This window comes from Fusarium solani (genome assembly GCF_023522795.1).
Source record: "Fusarium solani strain SB1 chromosome Unknown bctg00000010, whole genome shotgun sequence".
In the NCBI taxonomy this organism is placed as follows: domain Eukaryota; kingdom Fungi; phylum Ascomycota; class Sordariomycetes; order Hypocreales; family Nectriaceae; genus Fusarium; species Fusarium solani.
Genome location: NW_027072147.1, coordinates 1,155,135 through 1,170,365, shown reverse-complemented (window position 1 = coordinate 1,170,365; position 15,231 = coordinate 1,155,135). Strand labels below are relative to the sequence as shown.

The 15,231-nt window shown below is 54.3% G+C and overlaps 6 protein-coding genes across 6 annotated transcripts; 3 read left to right on the top strand and 3 right to left on the bottom strand.

Moving 5' to 3' along the window:
• Positions 1-3,185: 3,185 nt before the first annotated feature.
• Positions 3,186-6,635, top strand: MRS44_014450 (uncharacterized protein; the record flags this gene model as incomplete). The annotated part of the gene is made up of 2 exons (XM_046277321.2): positions 3,186-5,392; positions 5,438-6,635. 2 exons carry the CDS (start codon positions 3,186-3,188, stop codon positions 6,633-6,635), a joined length of 3,405 nt encoding a protein of 1,134 aa, XP_046127422.2.
• Positions 6,636-6,847: 212 nt separating this feature from the next.
• Positions 6,848-7,246, bottom strand: MRS44_014449 (uncharacterized protein; the record flags this gene model as incomplete). Its single annotated transcript, XM_046284764.2, has 1 exon — positions 6,848-7,246. The coding sequence occupies one exon, from the start codon at positions 7,244-7,246 to the stop codon at positions 6,848-6,850; it is 399 nt and encodes a 132-aa protein (XP_046127423.1).
• A 1,518-nt stretch (positions 7,247-8,764) lies between these two features.
• Positions 8,765-10,573, top strand: MRS44_014448 (uncharacterized protein; the record flags this gene model as incomplete). The annotated part of the gene is made up of 3 exons (XM_046284763.2): positions 8,765-8,840; positions 8,884-9,402; positions 9,447-10,573. The coding sequence occupies 3 exons, from the start codon at positions 8,765-8,767 to the stop codon at positions 10,571-10,573; spliced, it is 1,722 nt and encodes a 573-aa protein (XP_046127425.2).
• Positions 10,574-10,980: 407 nt separating this feature from the next.
• On the bottom strand, positions 10,981-11,704 carry MRS44_014447 (uncharacterized protein; the record flags this gene model as incomplete). Its single annotated transcript, XM_065618416.1, has 3 exons — positions 10,981-11,238; positions 11,476-11,553; positions 11,606-11,704. The coding sequence occupies 3 exons, from the start codon at positions 11,702-11,704 to the stop codon at positions 10,981-10,983; spliced, it is 435 nt and encodes a 144-aa protein (XP_065474488.1).
• Positions 11,705-12,929: 1,225 nt separating this feature from the next.
• On the bottom strand, positions 12,930-13,725 carry MRS44_014446 (uncharacterized protein; the record flags this gene model as incomplete). Its single annotated transcript, XM_046282403.2, has 3 exons — positions 12,930-13,199; positions 13,255-13,624; positions 13,694-13,725. The coding sequence occupies 3 exons, from the start codon at positions 13,723-13,725 to the stop codon at positions 12,930-12,932; spliced, it is 672 nt and encodes a 223-aa protein (XP_046127428.2).
• Positions 13,726-14,261: 536 nt separating this feature from the next.
• Positions 14,262-15,175, top strand: MRS44_014445 (uncharacterized protein; the record flags this gene model as incomplete). The annotated part of the gene is made up of 4 exons (XM_065618415.1): positions 14,262-14,506; positions 14,563-14,824; positions 14,884-14,893; positions 15,048-15,175. The coding sequence occupies 4 exons, from the start codon at positions 14,262-14,264 to the stop codon at positions 15,173-15,175; spliced, it is 645 nt and encodes a 214-aa protein (XP_065474487.1).
• Positions 15,176-15,231: the final 56 nt, after the last annotated feature.

Below are 15,231 nucleotides of genomic sequence, written 5' to 3'. Positions count from 1 at the left end.
CCAGTCGACCCGAAGGGAGGTCGTTCCCAACGACACTCCCCGACCTCGCGCCACAACTTGACGACCGGACTCGAGTTGTGCTCACTTTGCACCCCGGTGAGGGGGCGGTAATCTGCCAATCCGTCCGCCTCTTCCTGAGTAAGGAGAGTCCGGGTTGCTCGAATCTGGAGAAGGCTCCCTCGTGGTCTCCCGGTTCACTTGGGCTTGAAGGTTGTAAACCTTGGTGTCTCCGCTGGCTATAAGCAATAAGATTTCAATAGCCGCCCAAGTACCAATAAATTGTTCAGATAGTACTCGAGAATGTGACATACCTGTGTTTTCATCCGAGGTCTCTGTTGACCACGAGACCAAGCCGACCCAGCTCGTTTGGAATGGGGTCAGGCTAGATGCTAGATGGAACGCTATATAGAGGTGACCAAACAGTCTCACTGATTACTGAAGTTGGTGAGCAATCGCTGTGATCATTCTGGCTGAATCTTGAGACTCTGCTCACCTCTGATTTGGGCCGTGACCCATGAGACCTCCCTGCTGGAAGCTCAACTTCTAACGGTCTGTCCATGAAGTAACCGCTCAGGGGACACCGACATACATTTGTATATAATTGGTGAAAAGAATGCTCAAGAGACCAGTTCAGAATGCGCGAGTTCACCGGGTTCTTATACTTTGCGCGGAGGGCCTTGTTTGCTTTAGGGTAGGCTGATGCTGCTTGCACTCGCAATCAAATACACAACCCGGACAAGAAAGGCAATTGCTTGTATGATCACGGATACGAATACAGTTGCCGAGCAAAAGACCAAATGAAATCATGCTCCCTTGAACAAATAAAAGGCAAAGCGAAACATGGTCCCCGATGCTAGTTGCCATGAAACGTCCAGAACTCCACGCGCATAAACACCGTGATTTGTCCTTGCTGCAGCATAAATCAGATAATGAAAAACAAATCTTGCAATACCCAACTTCATGCATCAATCGATGGACTTATACGAAAGGATTCACAAACCCCTGCCGGTACTTGGTGAGACGGCGCCCTACGATCCATGGATGTGTTCGGTTCATCGATTGGCAAGGCAAGGCCCCGTCTTTTGTTAGCCACCACCACCATCCAACAACGGATGGAAGCCACAGGCACCCGCTGATCGAGCTGCAGTGATTGGCGCACGCCATGAATCCACTGCATGGCAAAGATACTGTACCTACAATGAAGCGGATAGACGCAGAGTGAGGGTTTAAGGGATGTTGCAGTTGTCGCAAACAATCAATCAATGTGCATGGATAGCCGAGATGGCTGGGACGGCCACAGACCTGATCCTGATCTAGGCGGTGAAAAAGAAAACAAGACGAATGGTTTCTGGGCTCGGCTCATTTCGCTGTTCCCATTTATGGAAACAGGCCAGGGGCGGGATACCGACATGCCAGCACTCAGCCAAAAAGGATATGGGGTAACGTCACTCCAAGTCATGGCAGAGATAACATGACAGGGTTAGCTAGCGAGCGATCCGCGAACGGGACTTTTTCCCCGACCGGGAGGGAGGACGTAGCGTTGGATCTATCATTATCATTAGATTAGCCCATTGAGATGGGATCGTAAATATCGATGGCTATGGTCTGGCATCATCGTGAAGAAGCCGGGAATACCAACGGCCATGACGAGGCCGCACAAAGTCTCGTCTCGGGAATGCGAGGGGAAACAGAAGTTTGGTTTGGCGGTGGGACACATGACCCTTGCGCTGGAGGGCATTTCGCTTGCCTCTTATTCGTCGGCATGACGAGGTCGACGGCAGACAAGGCGTTGAGCTGGGCCCATTTTAGCTCCGAAGCCTTTTGGAGTTTTTCTGGTCTCATGGGGTCACCGTCACCCACCTCACCATGATGAGGTTTTGCAGCCATCAAAGAGTGAAAGAGAGTCGTATCCTCGACGGACGGCCCTTCTTGTCTCACCGCGGGATCGGCGACGGGGCTGCTGCGCTTGCATGGCCCTGGCCTTTGAGTGACGCGATGACCCGAGAGCTGGAAAGACGAGAGCTCTGGACCTTGTCGCACTCGGGCAGCTCAAGCTTGAGCTCCAGCGCGTCAGCAGCGAGCGTGTCCATCTATCGGCTGCAGCCGTCCTCGGCTCGGGCGAGTATCGTCGAGGCCTGTGATGCGATGCTGCTTCTCCTGCCGGTGCTATTGCTCCGTCAATAAGTGCCGCTGAATCAAGGCCCCCAGTTCAGGCGGGCAGACCGTGTTTCTCTCCAGCCATCCCTCCATCCATCGACAACCTCCAACCAGCCATGCAACAAACGCATCGGCAGGGTCTTTGCTCATCGTGTGTGTGTCACTCGCCCATCCATGTCTCACTGCCCACTTAGCGCCCACCGCTCCCCTCCCCTGGTCCTGCCCCATGCCCACCGATCCCTGTCTATCCCTGTCCATCCCGGCGACGGGTCCTGGCTCTGCGCGCCCATGCCATCACGAGTTAGACTGGCCTGGCACACACACACGCACACACACGGTATTCGTACAGTACAGGCATCGTCCGTCTGTCTGTACAGACCCGGCACAGGCGCAACGACGAGACGATCCATTGGGCGGGTGAGCTGCTTGGTTGGGGTCACGCTCCGGCCAACGCACATCTTGTTCTTGGAGGTGGTGTTTTCCGATCGCGTGTGCGGTTTGTCGCAGGCAGTTGAAGACCTGGGGATTCTGCCTCCTGCAAAGAACAGGCAGGCACAAATCGGTTTCGAGATTTCCCCCAATCGTCGTCAGTATCACGTTGTTTACTGGACTGCTCTGCTCGACCTGGCACGTGTCGCCGTGGTTCCCCTGCGTTGTTTCAGCGCGCTCTGAATCCATCCTTTGCTCTCTCCAAGTTCTTGATCTTGGCCAGCCCAGCTGTTTGCGCTCCCCGCGCTGCTGCACCTGCTACCATCCATCTCCTGCATTTTGCTCTATCCCGCCCGCTCGAGGTGGATGTGCTCGATCAAGACTGACAGACGGCTTGGGGAATAGCTTCCCCAGCAGGCCACTCAAGTCAGTAGGCGCCAGCCATCTCGTTGGTGCGGCCTACAGCTTCAAACCTCACAGAGTGGGCACCTTTTTTTTTGTGTATTTTTTTTCTTTCCTTCTCTGGGGCGTGGGAGATTTTCCGGGGTGGGCATTGGGTGGGAACCTGAAGGGAATTTTGGAGCTAAAAAATTGGCGCCATGGATCCACGGCATCCGCCCAAGCTTCCCTTTTCGCCGTCGCCATACGCTCGTTCTCCTTTCCCTTCCGCTCCTCCAACAACACCATCATCAGCATCCTCCGTCACCGGCGTCATCGCGACTTCCTCTGCTGCAAGCGCCTCGGCCAGCGCATCAGCCGCAGCTGCCCTCTCCGCACCCGCTTCGACATCGGCTTCCTCGTCGGACCCTTCGTTTGTCCTCGCGCACGCGTCGTCGCATCCTTCTCATGCCCATGCCCAGAGTCTGAGCCCCGGCCAGAGCCCTGCGTATGCCGCCCATAACCAGTTTCAGCGACGACCCTCGGACACGCCCTTCCATTCATCATCGGCCCGCCACTTTCAAGATCCTGCTGCCGCCCCTCGCGTCCAGGGCTCATCGTCGCTTCCATCTCTTAGAAACCTAAATCGCGCCATGCCGCCTCCAAACTCGCCTCCTCAACCCGGTGTGAAGCAGCAGCAGCAGCCGCCCCCGGCGCACACCATGATGGGTTACGGTCCCCCTCCGCCGAGGGCACCTCCCGTCAGCGTTGGACCTCCTACGTCTTTCCCCCATAGTCGAGAGCTTCCTGCCTTGAATCCAATTGCGAGAACTGGCAGCAGCAACAGCTCCATGTCGATATCGGCCATGCTGGGCGGGCCGCCCATGCGCGACTCGCAACCTCCACCACCATCACATTATCCTCCACACTCAACAGCCCCCGGGTCCGCTCCAGGTTTTGCGCCTGCTGTGCATGCATCACCGCGGATGCACTCTGCCGCATCTGATTATCCTCCCTTTCGTCGACCTCAAACCCCCGACCATCAGCGGCCGTACGATCACCGAAACTCACCGCCCGGTCATTATTCTACACCCGAACTTCAGCGCTACGGCACCCCGTCTGCCTACAACTCAAGACACCCTACTGGCTCGGCCGACCACGCGAGAGAAGCTAATAGACTACCTCCTGCACCTCCTCCAAGACCGAGCAGCCAGCCCAAGGCTTATCCAGGGATGCCACCCCGGCCCATGGAAATGGGTAGGGCTCCAGGACCAGAGGAAGCTTATGGGAGGCGAGAAGAGATGGCAAGGCCCCCGCCGGGCATGGAATACAACCCTGAGAGGGCTGGCTTGCGTCCTTATCCCTTTGACGATCGATATAGAGCAGAGCGCGAACGGCAAGGTGAAGCAGAACAGCGCGAAAGGGAGAGGAGAGAGCGCGCGTATTCTGGAAGCGACTCGGGTCGACACCCAATGCACCCTGGTGACTACGCACATAGGGAGCCTCCCAGGAATCCGCTACCGTATGGCCGACCACCTGAGCGCGACCCTAGGGATGGACGCGACCCACGAGAGAGAGATCCTCGCGATCCTCAAGCTAGGGACCCGAGAGACATGCGAGAACGTGATCCACGAGAAGCCCACTGGCCCCGTCCAGGCCCCGATCCGAGCTATCGCGCCCCTATGGAGCATCAACGCCCGCACCCCGATTATCCTCCTTCCACGGCGCCGTACCCGGGTCACGGCCCCGCCTACCAGGCTGCGCCCCCGGACCGATACCCCCCGGCCTCGCACCCGCCTCCTGCTCCGAATGCGCCCACAGGCCCCCCGCAGCCTTATGACTCCCCCGATCGAGCCCGAATGAACCTGTTGCATCAACAGCAACAACCACCCCCTCCACACCGACGACCTGGCGAAGAGGGACCGCCGCCTCCAACGATCGCTTATAACGGAACTCACGGCCCGGGCCCATTCGAGTCACCTCGGCACCGGAATAGCGACGACGTGTCTGCTCCGAACGGTCAACGTAATTTGCTGGCTATTCAAGAAATGAATCGCAAAGGCAGGATATCGCCGCTCCCGCAAGCTGTACAGGGCGCACAATTGCAGCAGCCAGGCCCAACAGGCGAACCAGGAATTAAGAGCGAATTTGGTCGAATGTTTGCTGGTATTGGCAATGGAGTCATGGGCGTGTCAAGCCCCATTATATCTGCTGCCATGCCGTTTACAAATGCCAGCCTGGCCAAGCGGGAGGACTCCGAGAACCTGACACCAGAATCGGGTCCAGATGCAGGAGGCAAAGGCACCAAAGGCCGCAGGAGAAAACTCAAGGAGGAGGATGGTAAAGGCGATGATGACAGCTCTGGGCGACTCACCCCGGCAAACCGGGCCAAGCGACCCAAGACGCACCAACATCATCACCATCATCAGTAAGTTTTCAGGTCACTTGCCCATGATGTTTGCTAACTTTATAGTCATCCGCATCACCATCACCACCACGTCGATCCTGCGCAACCCGGTGGCGCTACTCCGTTTAAGAACATGAAAGGGGTCGTTGGCGCAACGGATAAGGGCCTCCCCATTCCGCACCATCATCATGCTCCTCGACCGATGCATACCCACCAGCCAGTGAAGCAGCCCCTGCAGAACGCCGCTCCGGTCATACCCCCGAAGCCGAAGACCATTGTATCGTCGAAAGCGGTATTGGAATCTGTCTCGAGTCGACCGCGAAACCACCTAGGAGACTTTATATACGAACCGGGCTTGAAGGCAGGAAAGCTCATTTCCCATGGCCCCTCCCAGCGGGCCTTTGCTTCAAACCCGAAACCTCTGCCCTGGGATTTGATCAAGGACAAGGAGAACTGTATCTTGACGGTAAAGGTAGCGCGCATCCATCTGTCGTCCATCTCGAGGGAAGAAATAACCTCCCGAGGGTACCTTTGGGGCACGGACGTGTACACTGATGACTCGGATGTGGTTGCAGCGTGCATTCACAGCGGATGGATCAAGGGTGAATGGAACGAGGACGTCGACAGTTCATTTTTGGAATTGGATCAGGGAACTGGCGATAAGCGACGTAAGAAGACCGCCAATTCGTCGATTGACCTGGAATCGGAAGGCCTCATCACAGCACCACCACCTGGCGGCCCGATGGCGGTACCAGCACGACGCGACCTTCATGTCAACGTCTTAATCCTGCCTCGCCTAGTCAAGTATGCTGCCTCTACACGGTATGGGATTTCAAGCCGAGAATTTGGTGGAGACTACGCTCATCGCCATGCGGTTCACGACGGCATTAGCTACATGATCAAGAGCATCCGATGGGTAGAGAATGGGGCGCAGCCACAGTCACGACTTCGAGGAAAGGCTCGTCGGGAGCGCATGCGAAAGGCCATGTGGGAGGTCAAGGGGGGCCATAATAATGCCAACGGGATCGATCGCGAGCAAGAGAAGGAGCAAATGGGGCGACTACGAGGCGAGATCTCGGCCACTTGGAGGAAGAAGGAAACAGAACAAAAGGAGCAAAAGGATAAGGACCAAAATCCCAACGCGGACGACAATGGGAACCAGGCCAACGACAGAGAAGCCAGCAAACCAGAGTCAAAGGAGCAGGACAAGGACGTCGAAATGCAGGATACTGAGCCGGCGAAGGAGGCGCAGACGGAACAATGATCTTGTTGCGATGCTATCACTTGGGCTGTCACTTGGGCATGAGAGGCGTTGGCGTCATTGCATTGCCGGGCGAGGTGACCGAGGTGTTGTAGTATTAGAGAATACCCCATTGGATCATGATATAGGAGTTTAATCATACGGCGTCTCTCCGTCTATGTCTATGGTACACTTTTGTACATTTCGCACCATTCTTGGTTTTGTTTTGAGTTCCTTCAGAAATCCGTTACTCGTCCATTGTAGCTCCAATCGCCTTCACCACCCCATCGGAGGGGTTCGTTCTTGGGCCCGCCGACCTCTCCCGTCTTCGGATTCGTATCACCCTCGAACTCGGGTGGCGCACCACGGAACAAGCCTTGGTTGACATCTTCAGACTTTTCGGGGGTCGTTACGTGACGGGCCTGCGATGTAGCGGGTGTTGTTGCGCCGGCTTGCTCCTCCACAGGCTGAAAGGCGGAAGATACGGCGGCTGCGCGCTGGAGACGCTCGAACTCGGCCTGCTGCTCAGCGGGCAGCTTGGGAGGACCGGGACGGGATTGGAAGGTCGAAGAGAGACGGGATGGAGTTGAGAGACGGAGGAGGGGAGTTATGCGGCGGGTGAGTAGTCGAGACATTTTGAATTGTGATTGCGATTTCGTCGTTGACGTGAGGATTGAGGCGATTGCGATGGCGAAAGTTGATGACGGAGAGTTCGGAGTAGAAACGGGCCGAGGTTAGATTGATTTGCTAACTCTGTGTGGGGGTCGGGGGAAGTGGGGGCGCGAGGTGCTTCCGCCGGTACGTACCGACGACGTTGGCGTCCCATCTTTCCCACTCATCGATGGCTGCAGATGGAAGTGCAGCGGTTCATCCAGGCACCGATCAACATGATCCAACGGGAATGCCCTCAACTGGACGGAACTGTGGCGACCCCCGTCATTCCGCGATTATCGACCCATTTTGTCTTTCTGCCCCAACGGTGGACATCGACAACGGTCTGCAGCCGCCTCATCTCGGTCGCCAGATCGGGCGGGCCCAAACGCACGTGGGATGCAAGCCCTTCCCTGAGGAGCCAAGGAGTTCTTGATGGATTCGAGGGACCGGGGGTCATGTCACTGATGCCTATGGCGTTGACCAAGAGGCGTGGCGCTCCTTTGGGGGGATTGTGCAGGAGATGGCTTGCGTCTCGGTGACGACGTCTTGAGTGGATGATGTGATATCACCGGATTCCGCGACATGGCCGTTACTTTGGGACAACGAGTGTTTTGCCAAAGATGTTGGACATGAGAGGTTCTACGGGGGGTTATCGCTTCGTGAACTCGGCAAGAAGTCTTGTCGATATGCGAGTCTAAGCGCAGATGATGGACCCATTATCATCTCCAACAACGAAAAAGATTCAATAGCTCACATCCAAGCATTGGAGATTTGCTCCAAAAATCAAGCTCTCGGAGCCGCTGTGTCACGCTGTTGGGCGTGGGTTGTCTTGGCCAAGCGGCTCTCGCTGACAGCCTCAACCTCGTGGCCGATCCGGTCCGTGTCATTGGCCGCTACATTGACAAGCCCCCGGTTCGGCGCGACATTGGATCGCTTCTTGGCCGGGCTTGGAAAGGTCTGAATCGGTCTTCTTCGCATGGTTCCGGATTTGCTTCTTCTTCCTGCCCTTTGTCATGGCGCGCAGCCTTGACCCCTGATGTCGTCTGTTTCTCCAACAACTAGTAAAGGTCGAGATCCTAATGTCCTGGATATCACCTCCGCAGACTCTTCCTCTCCTCGAATCACATACCCTCAACGCTGCACACACAGCCCGCCTTGACAGCCAAGAGATATCCGTTCGACGCACGTTGCGCGGTCCGGTGCGGTAGCGGATGCTACGGAACCCCATCGCATCAACCTTGACACACTTTAACCAGTCCCCTGGGTTCCTCAGCCAGCCCATTCTAGACTTTGGCCCTCCTCGCGAGTTTTGACAGCCCGTCAAGCTTGGGCCAGCGTTTCCTATAAGGCCCGTGGACATCCCCCAGAGCCTCATCCTAGTTTCTCACAGGCCACCATCACCATGGATTGAGCTGCAGTTGTCGTGGGGACACGACGACACAGGCTTCTTAACACTCTGATCTTATTGTCTTATCTACCTCTCAGAGTTTCGCCAGGAGATGGCGATACTCCATCAGTATGACTACATCTTTGCCCTGACCGTCATCTTTGCCTGCCTCGATGCGTGGAACATTGGTATGTGTGCTGATATGCTCTCGAATGATGACTGACTGTTTAGGTGCCAACGATGTCGCCAACTCCTTTGGCACGTCGGTCTCGTCGAGGTCCCTGACCATGAAGCAGGCGATGCTTGTGGCAGCGGTCTGTGAATTTGGCGGCAGTGTCTCTGTCGGATCTCGAGTGGCGGATACAATCCGGACAAAGATTGTTGACCCTCACCACTACGATACCTCTCCAGCAGTTCTTCTCCTCGCCATGATGTGCACCATCATGGGATCGTCACTCTTTCTCACCTTTGCTACTCGACAGGGCTTGCCTGTCTCTACTACTCACTCTCTCATCGGTGGCCTTGTAGGAGCCGCCACAGCTTCGATAGGCATCGACAAGGTCAACTGGGGATGGCATGGCGTCTCTCAGATCTTTGCCGCGTGGGTCATTGCCCCAGCCATTGCTGGGTGCATCGGCGGCTTGCTCTTTTTCTTTACCAAAAACTTTGTCCTGACACGGCACACTGCTGTCAAGCGAGCATTTTACTCGATCCCTTTCTACACCTATCTCACTGTAGCAGCACTAACCAGTAAGTTGTCATTGGCGTTGAAGTGTGCTATGCTGACAAGATAGTGCTCCTCGTTTGGAAAGGAATCCCTACCATCGACCTCTCTGCCCGTGATACCGTCATCTCCGTCTTTGCCACTGCAACTGGAGTCGTTCTCCTCCAAGCCCTTTTCTTACTGCCTTATCTTTGGACACGAATCATGCACGACGACTGGACTCTCAAATGGTATCACGCCTTTCATGGTCCAATGCTTTTATGGCGAGCACCACCTCCTCCAACACCTGCTGGCTTCGCCAAGCCCCGTATCAAGGACTACTATCGTGGACATCTCACACGTGAAGAGCTCGACTATGTTCGTGCATCCGAGACACTCCTCGAGTCTATACAGACACCGGACGGCCGTATGCCTGACTTTGATCGAGACGACCAATGGATTCTCCCCCCGCCAGCGATGACACCACCCAAGACCCCGCCGAACCGTTTCGAGCCTCGAGCTTCTTCAGAGTTTATCCCCCCTCGACCCGACGGCTCGTGGAATAGCCCACACGTGATGGCCTGGAAGGTCAACCGAGTACTCCTGCGTGGTCTGGAGAAGGATGTGGTGGCGATGCAGAAACGGAACAACATCCTCAACTGGGATCTCGAAGATATGCATGCCAGGTCGGCGCACTACGACAACCGAGCAGAGTATATGTATTCGGCCCTTCAGATTCTTACAGCCGCTACGGCGTCTTTCGTCCACGGAGCCAACGATGTCAGCAACGCCGTCGCGCCCATCACCACGGCATACGAAGTATGGCTCACCGGCGAGATTCCCGACTTCATCGACATACCCGTTTGGATCCTGGTGGTAGGGGGCTCATGCATCGTCGTTGGCCTTCTCACATACGGCTACCACGTCATGCGCACGCTGGGGAACCGCCTTACGCTCATCTCGCCCAGCCGCGGGTTCTGCATGGAACTCGCGAGCGCCATCACGGTGCTGATAGCGACGAAGCTGTCGCTTCCCGTCTCGACGACGCAATGTATCACCGGGGCCACGGTGGGCGTCGGACTGGCCAATGGGGATTGGAGGTGCATCAACCCCAAGCTCGTGGCGTGGATCTACATGGGCTGGGTGATAACGCTGCCTGTGACGGGGGTGATATCGGGGTGCTTGATGGGTCTTATTCTTAATGCGCCAAACTGGTGAATATCTGTCTTTACAGCGATGATACCTGTTGTTTATTTGTAACTCTGATATAGCATGGCGTTGGATGATAGCGTGGGCGTGCTTTGAGGCACTGGTTTTGGATACTTGGTAGATAATGGACTTCTATCGACTGCCTCGAATTTGTTTGGTCTACGTTGTAACAGGTTATTGAATCGACGGAATGATACATGACAAGTCTTGATTGTAGTGATGACGGGTTGGATCACCCACAAGACCGTTATTCCTCATCAGGCCACTTCCACACGGTGCCTCTCCTCCTCTCAGAGCTTGATCAAGGTTCCACTGCGATGGATTTGTCTCCAGGGCTTGAAAGGGGGTAGTCTCCTATCCGACAATGTGGAAGCCATATGAACCGAGCCAATTGAATATCCCAGTATCAGATGCCGTCACAACGCTGTCTCATCAAAGGCGGCCCAAGCTTCTCGCCAAATGTATTCATCACCCGTCATGTCCAGTTCATCAAACTCAACTCCCTGTAGGAGTTCGGCTTCAGACGTCATAACATCCGACGCGGGAGCGGCTTGAGTCTCAGCTTCAGACGTGGCGCCATCCGGCGCGGGAGCAGCTTGAGTCTCGGCAGGTGTTGTGTCCGTGTCCGTGTTCATTGGCCACGAGGGTTTCTTGTTCGCAGCTATACCCTCGTACTAGGCTAGAAAATCGTCAGGAATAAAATATCATAGAGGTGGAGCAAGATGCGGTAGTACCTTGGGCTTGTGCGTTCAACTCAATGGTTATTCTCCCCACCTCTGGAGGGGCGACGACCTCGCACTTGTGCATGTTGATGTAGTGTTGTCTCAGAGCTTGCGTCGAAACGAGTGGGCGCCTCTAAAAAAAACACATGATGAGCCTAACTCCATATAAAGTCTTGACTCATGACCTACACGAAAGCACATCAAGCCATTCTCGGAATCCTGCCAGCGGCAAAAGACCTCGCCTGGAGCGAGGTGAACTGGGCCTTCCTAACAGATATTTAGCAAAAGGGACGAGGTGAGAGATTCGGGAGATGCGAACCTTGATTGGTTTGAGGAGCTCGGTAGGGCGAAGCTCGTTGTCCAAATATTTCTGATAGGCTTCTGAGTCCAGGTAGTAAGATTGTTGTGGGACTGACATGGTGTTTTTGCCTTGAGATGGATGATGGTGATGATGCCAATGATTTCAAGTTGAAACAAGAAGAAGAATGGAAATGATAAAAAGAACAAAGAATCTATCCATGTAAATGAAAGGACAAGACGTCGTCGGGATCAAGACTTGGGAAGGCAGCATCAGGGCTCCTTTGGTGGCACTTGCTGATGATCATTGGAAACTTCAGCGACACGAGCGAGCAAAGACACAGAAGCAGATCGATCGAACGGGGGGCTATTGGCATCAAAAGCTGCGACACTGCAAGATCTTGGCCCCTGCCCCTTGTTACTGAATCACTTACCTCGTGAGCGGGCAAGCAGGCTCGAGCATGACATCCCTTGCCTTTCGATAGGAGATATTGGCGACCTGCTAACATCCCGATGGAGTGAACAGCTAGGAGGCAGGTACAACATGAGACTGGGCCTGGAGGGTGCGTTTTGACCAACTTCGGCTTTCTTGATGCTCTTCACATTCAGTCATGACCAACACCAGTGAAGCAGCAACATCCAAAAGCATCATCATGGCTACATTCCGGAAGAGCTCGGAATATAAAGATTACTTTGGGAAAACGGTTATCAGTCGCCCCCAAGATCAACTGCTCCCCCGACTCGATAGCCAGGATGGCCAGATCTACATGGCGCCAGGAGAGGTGTACTGCAGATTTCGTCACCCTGACGGCCAGCTCTGCTCGAATGTTTGTACAACGAAATGTTAGAACAGCGGCTAGACTGACATGGATCTTAGGATGCACGGTTTTCTGGAAGGTATAATTTGGCGAGGCACTATCAGATTGAGCATAACCTCACGGTTGCACACAATGCGACGATGTCCCACTCGACAAGAGGGAGAATCCTGATAGTTGGTAAGGCCCTTTATCCCTTTCGACACATCGTCGTGGCAACTTGGCTGACGAGCCTAGGATGGTATCGAGAGCTTATGGACGGACAGCAACCTTCCTGGCGCGCCAAAGACCAACAGTTCCTTCAGTCTGGCCAAGCTCAACCTACTCAAGATGATCATCCTCAGGCCGCCAATGAAGATCTCCCTAAAGACTGATCAAAAGCTTTAGGTAAACAGATTGATAGTTTCAAGGAAATGGTCTAAGAGCTGTCTATTCCTCCTTCAGTTGAAAGTCTAAAACTATGATGATACCTAGATCATTCTCTTCACCTCACGGCATACCCTTCCGTCTGAAGGCACTCACAATGGGCGGCTAAAATTGAGCTGGCGGATCAGCCTTCAAAATCGCCATCTTGGCTACCTCCAAAGCTTCTTCATCCACTGCAGGAATCCATTTGATTGGGATATTCTCCGTGATGGTGCGCGCCAGATGATCGTTGACAGGCTGCAGTGCCTTGAGGACGTCAGCGTGGAACTCGCGGACAGCGGAATTCCACACGAGATATTCATCATCGGACGCATTGAGTCTACGGGGCTGGTTCAAGTTCTTGTTGGCCGCAGGTGCAAGCGTACCATGATAGTGCTGCTCGGAGTGGTAAGCATATGAACCATCGCCATGATAACAAGTTGCAACATACAGCCAGTTGGACGATCATTCCCCTCTGTGACGCCTGCGTCTCATTAGAACTCTGAATACTTGCATCTTGATGGTTGACGGTCTGAGTACCCACCTTCTTTCTTTCAATTTCTTTCTCGATGTGGCATTCAACAATTTTGCTGACACGGGTGCCCAGCGTGATTGTGGCAACAACGAGGTCCTTTCGAGTCATAAAAGGGAGAACTCTGTATTCGTTTTGGGTACCTTCAGTTGGGCGTTCTTCGGCTCCAAGACATTCGTTCAGGATTCTCTCTTGCCGTCTCGAGGGACTGTCGAGTTTGATGACCATGCCGACATAGGCCATTGTGTCGATGATCTCCTTCGCATTTCCCTGCAGAAAGGTAGGGGCGCTTCAAGTGGTCAGTCATAAAGATTTAGCGATGGGATCGTAACGTTTACCTGCCGCAATTCCCACCAACCCTGCAGCACGGAGTGCATTTTCCATCACCATCGTCTGTGTCCTGCCAATGGCACTTAACAATCAGCAGCTTGTCCAGGTTCTTTCCACCAGCGCCTCGGATCAGGCAGCTCGCATCTTGAATGGTCCGCCTGACACATGGCCAGCAGGGGAAAAGGGGTGGGTAGCTCGCTCATTTCCACGATGGTTTCGTGCTGGCGCCAGATCGTTGGCAGGTCGGGGGCGGATGATGAGTGAGAAGTCCCAAGATGAGCAAAGGAGAAGATGGAATGGGAGAATTGGAGAAGTGAAGAAAGGGCTTTTAGTGTCTGCCTGTTCACTAAATGCACAATAGCAAACGGCACTGTCAAACGGCACTGCCAAACAGGTGCACTCGCTTCCAGGCTCATTCACATAACAGTCAGTGAATCACTGGAGAAACAAGTCTGAAATGAACAATTTATTTGCCACCCCAGGCATTCAAGCCATCTGAAGGACTCGTGCGCAGCTTTTCCCTTTCCCTCTCCTTCTCCCTTTCTCATCTTCCTACCTACCTGCTCCTCCCCCTCCTCAGTTGCGAGGTATCCAAGATGACCTCGCATGATCACAGATTTCCCAGATTAGACCTTCCCATGCCTTGCTTGAGATGTCTCCGGCACGAGATAAGACAGGCAAACAGGGCGATCGCGCGAGCGGAAGCGGCGCCAACTAAAGGAACTGGCTTACAGCTGCCAACAGCTTTGCCTATCACATGGCCCTCCATCGAATGCGACTGGACTGATATTTGCCGTTGTCAATGCGATTTGTGCTACGCAGAAAACAACATCTGTTCGCGGTAAGTGTAAAAACACTGACGCATCCAGCTCAACTCTCTTTGCTAAGCCCTTCAAGCGCCGGCCCTGGCATGATTATTGGCGACAAACAAGACATGATTGCTACTATATGCTACATCTTCGATATTCTATCTTTTCAGCATCCATCTAGCTCCGCTGTGATCGAGGAGGGCGACGGGTTCGCTCACCTCTTCTATCGCGCAACCCGGGCAGTCGTCGTCAAGGCTCTTGCCAAGCTTGGTGCAGCCTTTGATGTCATGGTCACCCGTCATGAGGGAGAGCACAAGTTGCTGGGCTCTCATAGACCAGAGATCATGAGGGTAGGTTGTTTCTTGTACTGGGCAGTGTTTGATTGTCCAATCACTAACTTTCCTCACAGCCGCGTGAACGTACCTACTAGGATAAGGTGCGTGCAAGGTACGAAGAGATAGATCAGGTTCGTTGTCCCTTATCCAAGACAAAGAAATGGCAGCTAATATTTTCCCTATTCCAAGTCCGGAGCTCGAAACGGGTCATCGTGGGATGGTTTGCGTCTCCAGTCAGGTGACGTTGGTTTCCTGGACTGGAACACCGCTGTGCAAGACTTCCGTGGCGCGGTTACCCGCGCAATGGAGGATGCGCACATGGCCCAAGGAGCCATCGACCTTGTCGTCTCGAAGTTGCCCATCTAATGGGCCGTCATTACACCACCCGGGTCACAGTTTGCCAAGAAGATGACGATGGACCA